We start from the raw sequence: 18,071 nt of genomic DNA, 5'->3' as shown, positions 1-18,071 counted from the left end.
CTTTTACGTAAAGAACTCTTTTTTTTTTTTTCTGAAATTAAGACTGAGACTTGAATTTGAGAGGTGAGAATGGAGAGATTATGTGGCATATATAGAACTCATATTATATATACCATTAAATTGACTTAAATAAGTTTTTGGCCCCTGTAATTTTTTTCTTTAATTTTGATCTAATAAAATTTAAAAATTATCTGTTTTAGTCTTTATTGTTTATATTTTTTTATCAAGTGTTAGATATTAATATGATAAGTAAAAGTACTGAAATGATATGACATATTTTGTCAGTAATTTTTAACCAAAATAAAAATTATAGAAGCCAAAATAAAAATATATATTTTATAAAGAGATTCTTATATAAACCTTTATATTTATACTTAATCCAATTTTTATGAATTATTTGAAAAATTTTAATTTTCTTTACTTATAGTCCCATTCAAAGTTTGTTTATACGCATTACTAAACTCCCATTGCTTCCCCGCTCCAAGGAAGAAATGAATTAAATCATAGTAAAACTAAAAAGACAAGTACACACAACACACTAGAGTACAGACTACATACTAATCATAATAAACGCATACGAAAAAAAAAATGTAAAATAACATAGTCAAAAATATAAAATAGTATTTTAGAAAAGAAAAAAGAAAGTGAAATGTTACCTGTGAATTGTGACATAAACAAGGGGAATGACTGCGGCTGCTGTGTGCCGGCTCAGTGACTCAGTGAGTGATGATGGCCTGTACTGCTGCATTTGCTGCCTGGTTAGTGGTTACTACTGACTGCTGAGACAGCGTAAGCCGAGCCGACTCAAAAGCCGACTTTGACGCTATTATCATTTATCCGGCAACCCCATTACGGCACGCGCACCTGCACGTGCAAACTCACTCTTACCACGTAACACCCCCTCACGGGACCAACACCATAAGATGCAAACATGCAAACAAACAAAATTAATACACTGCCACATGAGCGTGATTAGATCCTCTGGTTTTCCGTTTTTATAATAGGGATCATCATTATATTTTCTTACTATATCTTAATATATGAGGAATTCTTAACATTTTTGGAGTAGAAAAAATTCTTCTATAGTGTATAACATTATTATTCATTTATTCTTAATTAGCATATGAGGTTTTCAAAAATGATTTTTCCTTTTTTTTAAATGAAATTAACTCATGTAACAAGTGATAAATAGTAGAACATAATTTTTTAAATATGTGATATTACTGTCTCAAAATTTATGGGCCTTGATTTTTCTCTTGAAATAGTGAGTGTAAAAGTAATTTTTAATTTAATGTGATGATTTATAATTTATTAATAAAAAAATATTTAGACACCAAAAAAAATAAAAAAATATTTCTTACATTATCATTTATTGACAGAATAATGTTCATAGTTTCTAAAATAATAATATTGGTAGGTTGAGCCAATAAAAACAAAACGTACCTTAAGCAGCACTTTCCTAAACTCATGTGACAGGTGAAGGCTTTGAAACCAGAAGTTTAATCCTCTTCTGTCTAATCAGCTTATTAACTTCTCATTTGTTTTTAAGAAGAATTATACATATCAACTTTTGCTTCTCCAGATTAGATGCTTTCATTGATTGCTTAAAAATTATACATATATATTCGATTTGGTACCATATAAAAGTTCATTTAATAAGAATTTTACATTCCATTCTATATACAAATGTGGATGTTGACTCAATATAGAAAGAAAAATAAAATGAGAAAAGATCAAGAAGAAGATTATATATAAGTTAGTACGTACAACAATCATAAATGAAAAAAATGAAAAAGATATGAAGTAGCGCACTGTAATAAAAGACAAGGAAGCGACATGGTGGCGTATATAACTACCCCCATTCCGAAACGCACCTTTCAGTCCCCTGTTCCTTTTAACTCTCATCTCACCAACTCATATCACACAACACACACAGGACACAGAGACACATAACACACCCTTCACTTCACTTCACTCCCAACCCATTAACCCTTCTCATCAAGAAAGCGTGATTCACTCCTTTATTTCTTTACTCACCTTCTATTCTCTCCTATTTCTCTCACATACACACAATCAAAGAATAAAAATAACCCAAAACCCCTCTGTTTTGTGAAAAACCAAACAAACCATAGCAATTAACAAACACGCACAGATAGAGTGAGAGTAAAGAGAGAAAAAAAAAACGATGGAGCTAAGTAAAGTGACCTTAGAGATCTTCTCAAAGCTGGAGCAGAAATGGCTCTCTCATTGCACCAAAGAAGCGAACAGCAAGAAAACCCGCATTCTCAGCATCGACGGCGGAGGAACCACCGCCATTGTCGCCGGTGCGGCCCTACTCCGCCTCGAGGATCAGATCCGTCACAACATCTCCGATCCCCACGCTCACATCGCAGATTTCTTCGACGTGGTTGCCGGCACCGGCATAGGCGCAGTCCTCGCCGCGATGATCACCGCCGCCGACTCCTTCGGCCGTCCGCTCTATACCGCTCGCGACGCTGTGAATCTCGTCGCCGATCGAAACTCCGACCTGTACAAGCTCAAATCCGCCGGAATATTCCGTCGGCGCCGGAGATTCTCTTCCCGGAGCATGGAAACAGTGTTGAAGGAAGTGTTCACGAGAAAAGACGACGGAAAATCGCTGACATTGAAGGACACGTGCAAGCCTCTGCTTGTTCCATGCTTCGACCTCAAGAGCTCAGCGCCGTTCGTGTTCTCACGCGCTGACGCGTGCGAGTCTCCGAGTTTCGACTTCGAGCTCTGGAAGGTTTGCCGTGCCACGTCGGCCACTCCTAGCTGCTTCAAGCCGTTTCCGTTGGAATCCGTTGACGGAAAAAAATCCTGCTCCGCCGTCGACGGCGGACTCGTCATGAACAATCCTACCGCCGCAGCAGTCACGCACGTGCTTCACAACAAGCGCGATTTCCCCGCGGTTAACGGCGTCGAGGACCTCCTCGTCCTCTCCATCGGAAATGGATCATCCAGCGCCAAAGCGCGCGAGAATCACGAACCTTCTGTGATCGACATTGTCCTCGACGGTGTTTCCGAGACGATTGACCAGATGTTAGGAAACGCATTCTGCTGGAACCGCAATGATTACGTCAGAATCCAGGTACATGAAAGTGGAAACGGTTCTCTTCCTACTTATTTATTTATTTCATTGATGTTTGGTTTCTAAGAAAATGAAAGAGAAAATGTGGAACGGAATGATCTAAATGAATGTTGATGGAGAATGTGTGTGTTTGTTTGTTGCAGGCATTTGGTTTGGGAAGTGAAGGAACGGTAACGGAGGAAGTGGAAGAGAAGAGTGAGGTGCTGAAAGAGAGGGCTTTGGAGTCGTTACCGTTTGGCGGGAAGCGGTTACTGACAGAGACTAACGGAAACAGAATCGATAGCTTCGTGCAACGGCTTGTTGCCTCCGGAAAACCCAGCCCGCTGTCAAGTCCCCGCAAGAATTCCGCCGTCAACCCTCTGGTTAACGGCCGCTAGATTCTTTTTTTTTTCCCTTTTTTTTCTCGAATTTTCTTTTGGCTTTTTCATTTTAATTTTCCTTTTTATTACTTTGTTAGATGCTGTAAGTTGTAATTGCAAGGTGTAACCAAGATGACAAGGTCAACTTGTCATGGAGGAAAAAAAAAAAAAAGAAAACATGACCAAAAAAAATTGCCTCAAGTTTTTTTACCTAGCTTAGCTGTGCCAGTTGTATCAATAATTAATCTGGTAGAGTTCTATTGAAAGAAATTAACCTGGTAGGGTTACTTCCTCTTTCTTACTTTCTTAAATTATGACACTTTAGTTGCTTCATTAAAATGTTAAGCATAGTGGAAGCCATTTATTATTTATAATATTAAAATTAAAACTTAATTTAATAAGTGCTAAACTATTTAAACCAACTTATTAAACAATTTGAAATTTATATGTTGTTAACTGGATATATTTAGGATAAAAATTAAAGTAATGAAGCATTATATATTATATATTCACTTGCATTAAATTTTTTTTTCTCGGAGTGAAAGAGTGAAGTAGTGGCGTACATGATGATGAGCATTGTTTGGTGTATAAATATTTCAGATGTTTTGCGTTTAAAGTTCACTGCATTCTAAGTATTAATCGAAACTCTTTCAAATCTCAATTGATAAAATTTGAGTTCTAAACCTTCCATAGAAAAAAGCAGAAGAACAGTCATCAAATGCCTTAAATGAACTACTCATAGTGGGAGACACAACTATTGGACTTACCATTTACCTTTTCATTCTTAGTCACCTTTTGACTTGGAACTGTAATTGTCAATCCCCTGAATTGACTGCGTAATTTGTGGAGTATAGGAACATCAAACTTAAAATGCTATATGATTTTTCATCAAAAGAAAGTTAAGTGTATTTATTATCCTTATATATCATATTAACTATTAGATGAGTTGAAGATTAATTTCAGTAGTTTATATTTTAACTGCATAAGTTTTGTTATACTTATATATGATATTATTAACTGAATTGATGGTTTTATAACTCTAATCAATTGTATAATAAGTTCTAATTAAAAGTTTGATGATTGAGTAGTGTTCGTATCTTAGTTTGAGGATGCGAATTTATGAAATTAAGGTATAGGAGATCTTAATTTAATTGACTTGTAGAATTAAGTTGGAAGGATAACCTGTTAAATACTTCAATGTTTAAGTTAATAATATTTTTAGGTATTAAAGATAATTCATTTTTATCTATTAAACTCTTTTTTTATTCTCGTATTCTAGGATAATTATTTAGACATTTGTTGTCTTCTTCATATAATTTTAATACTATGATTTAGTTTTTTTTGTGTATCCTTAACTTTATTAGTCTTTATGATGTTATATTTATTTTTTAATAACGTTAGATTCTCATTTAATTTGTATTTATTAGTGTTATTCTTGTCCAGAACAAGTAGTGAAGAGATTAATCACCAGTGTCAACTTAATCATGGATATTTTGAAGGAAGAAAAAAAATAAAAAAAAGTATAAATTAGTACAAACACAATTCTGTGACCAATATCTCAGAACTCACTTTGATCGATCTCAACACAGAATAATTGTGACACAGAAGACATGTTCCCTAGATAGTGTTAGAACTTTGAGAAATAATAGTTATTATTTATTAGAGTATTTTTAATATTAATTTTAATTTCAATTTTATTTTAAGTCTACAGAATGACACATAAATATTTATGATATCATATGTTATAAATAGTGATTGAAAATTAAAAATAAAATTTGTTTTTTTAATATTTAGTTTTAATTTAATTAAAATTTTATATTATTTTTAATTATTTTATCAATATAATTATATGAACAGCAAAATTTTATTAGTTCTTTATCAAGTGATATTATATCTCTAAAGTAATATCAATTTTATTTTATTAATTAATTCTAATATAAATTTTAATTTTAAACCAATTTATTTTTTAAAAATATAAAAAATATGGTATTCTAAAAATATTTCGTTAGAAATGCTAGTATCATTTTTTAACCATTTTTTTATATCATAAAAAATATATTACAAATATTATTTCTCAAAATCTTTTAAGAGACGTTTGATGTATCATGGTTAAAGTATACAAACTCCAAATATTAGAATTGTTTTATACATTGTCTTTCACTCTTTTCTACTCACTCTCTCTGATCTTGAGTTGAGTGCCATCTTTTGGGCCCAAAGAAAGTTATAGTGGGGACAATCGGGGACCAACCATGAGCACTCATTCATATTCATCACTATGACTTGGCATGTTGACGCTTGCAAGTTGCAAGGGAAGAATAACAAAATCATGACGTTTTGGGTTTCTTGTGTCTCAATTCAGATAAATTCTTACATGCGTTGACTACAACCGTATCATTTAAGCTCCAACAACATGTATATGTGATCATGCATCGATAAATTCTCATTTATTTTCATCGATTTAACTCCTACATATTTATTTATAACAAAAAACTGCATCTATTAATAAAATGAAAATATTTGGTAACCAAAGAAAATTAGTTAAAAAACAACCATAATTTATCTTATTTGGCATTTATTAATTGTTACGACAATTAATTAATATTAAATAAGACAAGTTCTGACTTTGTTTTTTGTCTCTCTAGTATTATCCTTAATAAAATGTCTACATTTTCAATAATATTTAAGCGATTTTTTTTAGATTTTTTATTTTTTTTTAATTTTAAGCCTTCTATTTAATTTCAAATCACATCAAACTTAACGACAAACTAAATTTAATACTTATAAAATAAATTATAAAAATAAAATTTGATCTTGCTGTTTATATCTAAAAGTGTTGGGATATAAAATTGTCCCAAATAAGCCGAATTGCGAAAGGGTAAAAATTCAGGTACAGTCACCTTTACCTTCACGTAAGTTGATAGTTAAGAGTCGTTAGATAAAAATTTAGTTAAATCAGTCAAATCATCTAACGGTTCTCATATATTAATTTTACGTGAAGTCGACTGCACCTGAGTTTCCACCTTAAAATTTCTCAAGATGAATATAACAATAATTATCATTAGATAATTTTGACAGAAAATCCGATGATAATAAACGTGTTTTGTTTCTAGTAGTGCCAATCTCACAGAAATATATATACACAAACCATAACACTCGTCTTTTCTAAACGGTTCAAGAAATAAAAGATTTTATTATTCCAATTAAGCCATCCACCATCTTCTTCTTCCTGCAGGCGTTTAAAAAATTATTGGAGGACAGAAAAGCAACCTTTTTATGTCCATTAATTTCAGCATTTGATCCTTTTCTGTATTTCATTTATAGTATGGTCTCGAGTGAATGATGTTGGAGCTTATGATCCGGTGGTTGAGTTTGGTGAATGCACAGTATATAAAATAGAACATAGTACTGTTGGAATCACATAGCCACTACCCACTGGTCACTCATGTATGTCACGGCATTTATTTAGCCTCTAATATCTGCTTCCTTACATATATGTCGTTACCTTCTCTTCTCATTGGGTTTTCTTTGTGGTCCTTTTTCTCAAACAAAGATACTTTATATTTGGTAATAATAACTAGGCTTGAAAGTTGAAACAACAAATATCATATATCTCTATATATATTATCTACTCTTACTATATATTCAAATTTAATTTTATATGTAATATAATTATTGCCTATTCGTTGTTTCTTTAGTTTTATTTTTAAACTGTTTTAACTAATAAGAATTTTATTAAATAATAGGATTTTTTTATTTGAATTTAATTTTGATGTACGTTAGTATAAAATATGTGATTTAATTGTTCAATAATATTTAATTTTTTAGATACCTATTCATGTGGTTAATATAAAAGATAATTATTCTTGCTTTGATATGATGTTATATGATTGAATGTATATGTAAAATTGTTTGATTTTATTTTTACATTTATAAATACAAAATATAATTTTATATTTATCGGAAAAAAAAATCAACATCTGTTTCTGTTTTTTTTTTATTACTAATAAACCGTGACAGTTAAGTTTGATTTAAAATTTAAAAATAAAAATAGCAGACAAATATTAATTTTTTTAGTTTTGAGACATAGAGACATAATTATTATTATTATTATTATTATTATTAAATATAGGAGACTCGAACCCGCAACCTCTTAATTGGGTATGAGAAAACTATGTCATTTGAGTTATAACTCATTGGCTAGATTTTTTATTATTAAATGCAAAAAACCCTTAAACAATATGCATTATTGAATTACTATATTAATAAAATTAAAATGTGATGACTTGATCATAAACACGTACTAGCTTATTAGCATAATAGAATAAGAATAACATGAATTATTACTCTTTAATTTCTAGTAATTTTCAAACCTTTTCGTTAAGTGCACATAACTTATAAGGACACACTATTAAAAGCTTATAGTTTTTGGTTATTTGTTTCTTGTTTCTTGTTTTAGGGCATTGGACACTCTTGAAGTTACTCAGAGTTAGATAGCTGCATGGCACAATTTAATATATAAAACTCACTTTCATTAACTGAACCGATATTGACATTAAAAGATTAAGACAAAATTCACGGCATAGCCAATAAAAATGAGCAGAGTTCTGAGCATATAATGGTTTTTTTACTTTTAGGCCAAACTGTTTGATGTGGACACAGTGTGTGGAGTATTAAGTTCTAGGTTTCATCAGTAATAGTAGTGGGGAAGCTTATTATTATTGAAGGTGCCAACATAACAAAGTGGGGACCCTAAACCAATTCTCTCATGAGGGCCATGTTTTGTGTGCTTAGGCTTTAGTCCATTTGTTCAAGGGAATTTTATTTTTTTTCTTATTTTTTTTTAATTTAATTTTATACATACATCCAATTATATATATAACACTTTATTAGTAAAAATAACTACTTTTTATATTAATCGTATAAATAATTATTTAAAAAAATAAATATAATTATATTACCGTCAATGAATCAAAATTAAACTATTTTTCTTTTTTTCCAAAGAAATTTAAAAATTAAATTCCTCGGCGCAACGAATTTCATGGGTTCTCATTTATTGTATATATAGTTCCCCATCATCAATTAATTGCTTTGTTATTTGTAGGGACCTTTGTGACAAAAAGATCTGTTTTCTTTTTTAAAATTTGTTGGTAAAAATAGAAAAATATTTTGTGTTTAAATTTCATTTCATAAATTAAGTCAATTTATGTATTTTCTATTATTAGATATAAGATATAATAGATTTATTTTATATAAATTTTATAATCTGTTAATAATTATTTGTGTAGTATATTATTGATAAAATACAAATAACATATATATATATAATAACTAGAAGATAAGAATGTATTATCTATGGTGTGAATACTTTTATTGGTTACTGGGAATTTAAAATTTTAGTGCTCATACTCATAAAAATTAATTGGCAAGGTAATAACTGAATTATGAGACCTAGGTATATTAATATGTATCTTTGCTTTATTTTAATTTAATTAATATTTTTTAATTTACTAGTATTAAAAAATAAAAAAATTAATTTCTTCATATTTTGAATGTAACTTGTTGTAAATAATGAAAAGTATTACTTATTTTCTCTATTTATTCTCAAAACAAATAGAATCATAAGATAATATTTCATTTTTATGGTTATAAATGGCACATATATTCCACTTACAGCTGCTGCTCCAGAGTTTCAGTTTTAGGTATGGTAAAATTTTCTTTTTTTCTTTGGACACACACTTAGTTGAACTTATTACAAACTTCAGTGACAGTAAGAACTAAAAACTAAGAGTCTAAGAGAGGGTTAGAGAGAGGAAGTTAAGCCGCGCTTAGAGCTTGGTGGCTTCAAGTTGCTGGCTAGTTTTTTTTTTTTTTTTGGTGACTTAAAAGAAAAATATTATTATTATTATTATTATTATTATTATTATTATTATTATTATTATTATTAGACATTAACGTACCTATTAATTTTAATTTTTTTATAAATATAGTAATAATAAATTTGAAATGAGTCAAGATAGTACATAACATTTTATTTTATAAATTATATATAATGAAATTCATTTTAATTAAAAAATAATTTGGATATGAAGCTATTCTCATATTCCTATTATATAATAGAAAACAAGAAGATATATATATAATGAAAAGTATTTTAAATAAATATTTTAGACACAAAACTACTCTTATGTCTTCTTTATATAATAGATAGATTATTATTATTTTTATTATTCAGTTTCAATTTATCCAAAAACCAACACCAAAACCACCTGAATCCAACAAAAATATAGGAATGTGGGTCAAACACGGGGTAATACCAATATATTATAGTATAGGAGATCGGAGTAATTTTTTTCCCTTTCTAATTGATAATATCACTCGTTTATTATGTTATTTTTAAATTATTCTCAATAAAAATTCTTGTGAAAAAAGTGAAAAACGAAGGATAATTTTAAAAAAATGACATAAAAAATAATGTTATAAATTTTAAAAGTGGTAAAATAATTTTCCTATATTATTATTAATAATTGCTTTTTAACTTTTATGTTCTCTTGTGGTGATGACACTAGTAATAATTAGCTATATATTAAGTTATTCACATTGATAATATTGAGGGATCGTTATATTGTTGATGAAACATAATTAATTAAGAGCTATGTTTGGTGATATTGCAACATATATATTAGTTTGCCATATCACAATCAGGTGGGTCAAAGATTGGATTAGAAGATTGATTTTTGTTTTTTCTCGGTACATGAGAAGTGTGATTTTTAAAAGAAATGGTGTATGTATATATATATTAGAAAAAGGAGACGTGTGTTGGAACAAAATTGTGTATGGTTGGCCGCTAATAAACAAATCTTTTTTTTTTATTTTTTCAGCTAGTTAAATGTTACTTCAGCAAGTCAATAAAATTAGAGTTAAATTTAAAAAGTAAAATGTGATAGTAAGTTTGATTAAGTGAGAAATAAATAAATAAAGAGAAGAGAAGAATCAAATTAAATTAAAGTAAATTTACCTCATCAACAATTAACATTTCTTCTACCATAGAGGAAATTAAAAATATAAGATTTCATTTTAAAAGAGGTATCACTACAAAAAAAAAATGGTGGTAAGTGGCGGTTTTTCAAAAAAAAAATTGCGGTAATTTTAGACCGCCACTAAATAAATCTGTGAAGCTTGTTAAACTGCTGTCTTTTAAGGTGTCGACAAACAGATTTTTAGCAGTTTTAGATCACCACTATTTTTATTATTTTCTCATATTCACCCTAAATAAAAAATATGTTATTGTCTAGTCGAATGTTTATTTTACTTGTTCAAAATAGCATCTCTTATTTTTAGGGGAAAAAAAAAGTGTTATTTCAACATTTTTAGATTAACATTTATTCAATTTTACTATCAATAAAAGGGCATCTTTAATTTTTAGCATTTTAAAAAATTTCCTTCCCACTAATTACATATTAAAAAGAGTTTAATTAAAAAATAATCTTTTCACTCAATATCAATTAATTTTTTAAAATTATTTTTTATTTTAAATCTTAAATTTTAAACTCTAAATATTCTAAATGCTATATTTTAACACTAAAATTTCAAAAAAAAAAAAGAATAAAAAAATTAACTAAAGTTAGCTAATTAAAAATAGGTTCTTTATACTTATTCATTTAAAAAATGTATTTGTTAAAGCAACATTTCTCTGAAAATAATCAACTACTCTACTTCTAAACTATATAAAACTGATCGAGGTCTAAACTAAGAGTTAATTACTATAAGGTGCATACTATAATGCCTATATATATTTATCTAATTTATTAAAAGGAGATAAAAATAAATATTTAATTTAAAATATAAAAATAAATAATTTTTAAATATTTAAAATTTATTATAAAAGTCAAGTTTGACAATTTTGACACCAAACTTATAAACACTAAAATATTTGCCTTACCATAATCAGATTACCAACTTGGCAATATGAAAAACCATGAATCTCAAAAGAATCTCACCAGAATTATAGTAAAAGATACAGAGACACCATGCCATACCCCATTAAAGTACTCAGCACTCATCAGTCATAAGCTCAAATTTCAATATTAATCAATTGTTACCTTCATTTTAATTTTACCCTATGTGCCCATTTAAAAGAGGTGAGGTGAAAAAGCTTTGTTCAAAAGTTTGCACCATAAATCTTTATATATATATATAATAATAGTACTGCTAATAATATATACTAATGCAAGGTTGGACCATAATGTCTTCTTATCAAAGCTTATTTTAAGGGAAGTTTGTTTTCTTCTTTTGGTAAAGTAGATTCTAAAGCATTGCTATATTTTGTCAAGACAAACTTGAGTGACAAGAATTAAGAACATATATATTGATATATCGATCCCTCCCCACAAGAATAAAAAAATACATAAGAGGAAGATAAAGACATCAAGTTTATATATTATATTAAAAGCAGTTTTGGGTATGAATGAAATCACTTGTTAATTTAAGGACCCGTGAATTAAAGTGTAATATAATGAAGTTTTGGTCTCTATTCAATCTAATTCAGTCGCTTCATTCATTCTTTTATTGTTAGCATCTAATAATTATTATTGAAAAATTTTCTAGGGACATTGAATATAACTCGAGACATACATAAATTAAAGAGCAAGACCGAGCATAATTAATTAATTAGTTGACGAAAATATTATTTAAATATCATAACAAAATGCAATAATGTATATTTAACTATTTAAGTTAAATGAATTTGGCAGTACTTTTATTAGACATCAAATCAAATTAAATTAGATAGGGTACATCTTCTAAATTCATTGTATTTATAGATTACATAACATCACCTACCATCAAACTCTCATAATATTGGGAATCAAACTAGTACTATTTGTATTGTCAAGTATGTTTTCTTATTTTGCCTATTTCGATTGCCATATATAAACATGTTCAATATAATTGTATATATAAATTTTTCTTAATCAATGTTCTAATTAAGAACTAGACAATGGTCTAATAAGAGTGCTGCTAAAGATTTTAATAAAAGATATTTTTAATAATGCATAAACATATTGATAATGTTACTCCTCCATTATATATTACAATGGATTTTTCCCATCACCCATAGAAAATAAAAATATAAATAACGAGGATGAAACATAATTTAAAAAAAATTATATAAAAAAAGGACAGTATATATATATATATATATATATATATATATATATATATATATATATATATATATATATATATATATATATATATATCAAATTTTAGAATCGGTAATATATACTACTTGACCAAGTTTTTTAGTAATTAAATTCAACCAAGTTAATTTAATAACTTGTTGATACAATAAAAATAAATAAAAAAAAATACATAAAAATATTAGTTGAATTAAATTACAAAAATAACTTATTTACTTAGTATTTTTCTTTGAGAATGACATATTTTTTTTGGTACGGAGTGTTGGGCGGTTAAAGGAGAGCACGAACATAAGCTGAGTGTGGCAGAGATGAAGATGTTGAGATGGATGAATGGTCATACGCGATTGGATAAAATAAGGAATGAAGATATAAGGGAGAGAGTTGGAGTAGCACCCATTGTGGAAAAAATGGTTGAATCGTGTTTCAGGTGGTTTGGACATGTGAGAAGAAGACCGATAGAACATCCAGTCAGGAGGGTGGATGAGATGGAAGATGGACAAAGGGCGAAAGACAGAGGAAGACCTAAGAAGACCATCCATGAGGTGGTCAAACGAGATCTACATGTAAACGGTCTCTCTGTAGACATGATACATGACAGAGCACAATAGCGTCGTTTGATTCATGTAGCCGACCCCACTTAGTGGGACAAGGCTTTGTTGTTGTTGTTGTTGTTGGTTTATGATTAACTTAAACATTTTTTCTCAATCAATATTTTTTATTTTAAAATTCTTCACTAGCAAATTCAGTTAGGACATTTGTTATTATTAGTGTTGTTACACACTTTACTTGCATTTACATTATTAACAGTAATAAATAGTAACTACTATACATATACCATGTCTATATCCATATAATAAAAATTTAAATTTCAAAGCTTTCCCTTATTACAACCTGCTTATGTAACAAATACAATATAATTAAAACATGAGAAAAAGGCAAATAAGTCATTGACATTTTTTATTCGCAGATATTTAGGTCTTCGAAAATTTGAAAATACATTTAAGTCTTTGACTTTTTAAATTTTGGATTTATCGATCTCTCATGTTCATTTAAGTCTTTGACCTTTTTAAAATTTGGACTTATCGATCCCTTATGTTCATTTGGGTCTGTCAGACTCAACAAAAAAATCTGACCTGGTTGATACAGATGCACACGTGAGAGAGTTTTTAAAATTAGATAAATTAAACTCAAAAATTGATATGTCAAAATTTTGAAAAAGTCAGAAACTTATATGTATTTTTAAATCTTCAGAGACTTAAATATCCGCAAATCAAAAAATCAGGGATCGATTTGTCCTTTTTTCTTACAACATTAATAGGTTTCAATTTCTGAGGTTGAAGTGACTAATAGGGTTTGGCAACGTAGAACCCACTTGATTGAGACCAAAGTGATGCTCTTTTCTTAAGAATATTGATCACCATTCATTTTCCACCAAACCAAGCATTAATTTCCCATAGCTATAGATTAACAATATATATATATGTAATGCCCCTTTCTCCTAACATTACTTTTTAATAATAATTTCCAGGTGCACTACTCTATAGCATTTTATAGCATAATACAATCAAAGGATATGATTCCAGACACAAAATGCCAAAAGTGTTACGAATAATAAATTTGGGCATGCGTGTGAACAACTTCAAATAAAACTAAATATATATAGCTTGATGAATGAGTTTAATGAAGCATAAAAAGGCTTTGTTTTTTAGGCTCATGAAGAATAATGAAAAAAGCATAGTGTTAATTAGATTAATATCTTATCATAACTACGTGTCTACTTTTTGTGTGATAACTTGGGGAGAAATTAAAGAGATAAGATATCTTTGAATTGGATGTTTACTTAATGGGAAAGTCGAAGGAATTTTGTACTTATTTAACTGTTTAATTTGATTATAAACTTTGTTTGCTTTTGGTTGTTTATATTTGTTTTAAAATAGTCATGATACCTCGCCTAACCAAAACCAAAAGGCATAGGTTTGTAATTTAATAATGATGATACTAATTAATAAGTTGCACAAAGTTTGGTGTAGACTCCTTTGTATGTAAGAATGACTCATTAGCTTTTAACTATTAATCACACTTAAATTTAGTTCTAAAAACGAGCCGAGTTGAGTAAGATTAATTAAGTTTAAGTTTGTCTCATAAAAATTAACTTTAATTTATTAATAATTATTTGTAAATTAAAATTTAAGTTTGACTCATCAAAAATATATAAATTAACTTGATTTCACGAATTTGTTCAAATCACATAAATATATTCTATAATTTTATACAAATTATAATTTATATATAAAAAATTATTAATTATATATTATCTATCTAATAATTATCATTTATTTGTATTAATATAAATAATTAAAATGAACAATATATATTCGAGTCAACTTACAAATTAATGAGTTGAGCTTATTCAAATTTAACTTAAACTCATTTAATATATAAATTCAAATTCAAATTTAAATTTGAGTCACAAATTCATAAAATCGGTGTATGGAGTTTTCATCAATTTGATTTGTAACATCTATTTGCTTCTTTTTAGATAACTTTTTATTATTTATTTATCTATCATTTTCAATGTTTGATAAGAAGTAATTTTATTGAGAACTTTTTATTTATTATATCCTCCACATAATTCTAAGTATATATAATAACCAAATAATATACATTAATATAATAAATTAATTATTAAATGGTGATATTTGATAAACATCTTTATAATTTGCTCTTCTTAAATTAAATTTGTATTTCTTGATATGAGTGGCAGAGGTGACAATATCGTGAATGCGAGAAAGTTAAAGGTAAGCGAAAAAAATTATGTAGTCAATACTTTGTTTATATAAAGTTGATAAACTGAAAAACATGTAATAAATAGAATTCCATAATAAATATAAAAAGTTAAAGTTTTAGTCTATTTAGGGCGTGTTTGGATAGGTTTATAAGTGATTTTTTTTAATTTTTAACTTATGAAAAATTGTAGTATTAATGTCTGATACAATTTTTAAAACAAAATTGTAATTTTTTAAAAAACTATTTTGGTGCTTAAGGAGAAGTTAAAAAAATGACTTTTCTCATAATAACAATTTTTTTTATCACTTTTCTCTTAAAATAAGTACTTTTAAAACTAAAAAACTAAATATAAAATAATTTATTTATAAGTTATTTTTAATATAAGTATTTATTATTTAAATTATTTCTTTAAAAATAATTTAATTAAATTGTTTACTCAAACGGAGTATTAGTAATTTTTTATTTCAAATATGAGACTGAGAGAAGATATATTGTATATCATTTTTTTATGAAGGTCATCCCCCCCCCCCTCTTTCTTTATTAGGTGATGAGTTTTATATATTTATATGACTTTTATTAATGCTAGTTGTTTGTAAAATAAAATGACAGGAAATATAAATAATATATGTTAGCAAAAAAGGTTTTAATATTAAAATTTGTGCATATTATAAAACTAATGTTTGATAAACTATAATTAAGCATTAAAAATAAAAATAATGTAAAAAATATACATATTTAAATTTTATTAGCTAAATACTTATTACTTATTACACAGCAATCAGTGTACTACTGATTTGGTTACTTATTAAATGCATCATAACAACTAATTTATATAACTATATAAGCATCTTTCAATTGTTGTTAATATAGAATTTAAAATGTATTCAAATGACTTAATTAATTTGTACTAATTTTTATTTAATTAAGATTTATTATATGAACCGATTTCGAGTAATATATTTACCACAGTTATAAATATATACATTTATATGAGATAAAAATTTGGTAGCGAATTTCTAAAATTAAAAAAATAAATAAATAAAAAGTCAAATTAAACAAAATTAAAGTAAAGGAGGATAGAATCCTTGATAATGGAGGAGGCATTTCTTGAACTAAGGAGGGCCTGTTGAAGCTACCATATATGGGGTTTATAGTACTATAGCTAGGCACTGTATTAAACAATTCTGTGTGTGTCACAGTGTCAGGATATGAATTAAATTGATGTTAATGTCAGGAAATGCCTGATTGCATTGTTGAGCTAGTCATAGTATATTAAAAATCTCACTGATGAATTATTGGCTGAATTATTTTCCTCACTATTCTCTTATGACTTGCTAAATTCCATTCATCTCATTCTCTCTATAGGTCAGCCTGATCTTCATTCAGGGCTCAATTGAAGGTCATAGTTTTAACATAAATTTGCAATTTTTCCTGTTATATGTACAGTTTCAGCTTTCAGCCACAGAGTAAATTATTATTTATATATTAAAATTAATTATTATATATTTATATATAAATATATATATTATTTCTTATTTTTAATATATATTTTATATTAATAATTAATTTTAGTATACACGTAATATAATTATTTTGTTATATATAATTGAATAGCAAGTGTAATTTATATTAAAATGAAATAGTTATATCAAACCTTTTAGTTACTCTTTTAAAATGAAATACATAAAAATCTTGAGAACTTTAATTTTTACATTGATATTCTTAACAAGCCAAACTCTATGGTTATATTTTTTTTTTTAAATGTCATATAATCATATTCATCAATTATAAATATTTATCTAATATTATTAATGTTCTCTCGTAAGTATTTATCTTTGACTTTTTTAACATTATTCGTAACAATATATATGTATATATTGTTTATAGAGTAGGATAGAGAATAGATTTTTTTTTATTTTTTTTAATACTTAAAAGAATAAAGTGTGATTTTTCACCTTTAATTCTATAAATGAAACTAAAATTAAATAAAAAAGAGAATAATAAAAAATAAAATTTTATATTAGACACTATCTATTTTTTTTTTCACTTGAAAGGATCCACTCCGGTAAGATATATAGTTAGGTGGGTGCACAACTATTATACAATTATTTATTTGTTTATTTATTGCTGACGTGTATTAATTTAATATTATAATTAAATAGGCGTAGGCCAGCATACATATAACTAGGGCCCTTTGAGACGTGAGACAGATGCTTTGCATTGAATAAGATTCTAACCCACCCATTTATTTAATTCGACCATGGTCTAATTAAAAAATCACGCTATTGCAGTGTAAATAAATGATGATATATCTAAATATTCATTTACGGTCAGAAGACATCAATGCTAAAGCCACATGTATCACAACTAACCTAGATTCCTTGAACAGTAATTAACTTATTTAATTTGTTCATTTAAATAAGTATTAAAATTTAAATTTTATTTTATATATATAATAATTTATTAATTAATAATAAATTTTTAAATAAAATTTAAATATAATAAATATATTATAATAATATATTATGTAAGATATATAAATAATATTGATGCAGACTAAAAATATCCATACACAATATTTATACATTTTGTCCTTTATTATAAGGTTCCCTTTCTGTA

The 18,071-nt window shown here is 27.2% G+C and overlaps 1 protein-coding gene across 1 annotated transcript; it reads left to right on the top strand.

Moving 5' to 3' along the window:
• Positions 1–1,879: 1,879 nt before the first annotated feature.
• Positions 1,880–3,738, top strand: LOC112726883 (probable inactive patatin-like protein 9). The gene is made up of 2 exons (XM_025776416.3): positions 1,880–3,109; positions 3,253–3,738. Exons 1-2 carry the CDS (start codon positions 2,186–2,188, stop codon positions 3,484–3,486), a joined length of 1,158 nt encoding a protein of 385 aa, XP_025632201.1. The 5' UTR covers positions 1,880–2,185; the 3' UTR covers positions 3,487–3,738.
• Positions 3,739–18,071: the final 14,333 nt, after the last annotated feature.

This window comes from Arachis hypogaea, chromosome 12 (genome assembly GCF_003086295.3).
Source record: "Arachis hypogaea cultivar Tifrunner chromosome 12, arahy.Tifrunner.gnm2.J5K5, whole genome shotgun sequence".
Taxonomy (NCBI): Eukaryota; Viridiplantae; Streptophyta; class Magnoliopsida; order Fabales; family Fabaceae; genus Arachis; species Arachis hypogaea.
The sequence above is the reverse complement of the archived record's forward strand: the minus strand, read 5'-3'. Positions and strand labels throughout refer to the sequence as shown.

Bases quoted from the DNA above. Each gene is read 5' to 3' on its own strand.
- LOC112726883 (XM_025776416.3), top strand. From the start codon at position 2,186: ATGGAGCTAAGTAAAGTGACCTTAGAGATCTTCTCAAAGCTGGAGCAG. The intron at 3,110-3,252 runs GTACATGAAAGT...TGTTTGTTGCAG, and splicing joins ATGATTACGTCAGAATCCAG to GCATTTGGTTTGGGAAGTGA.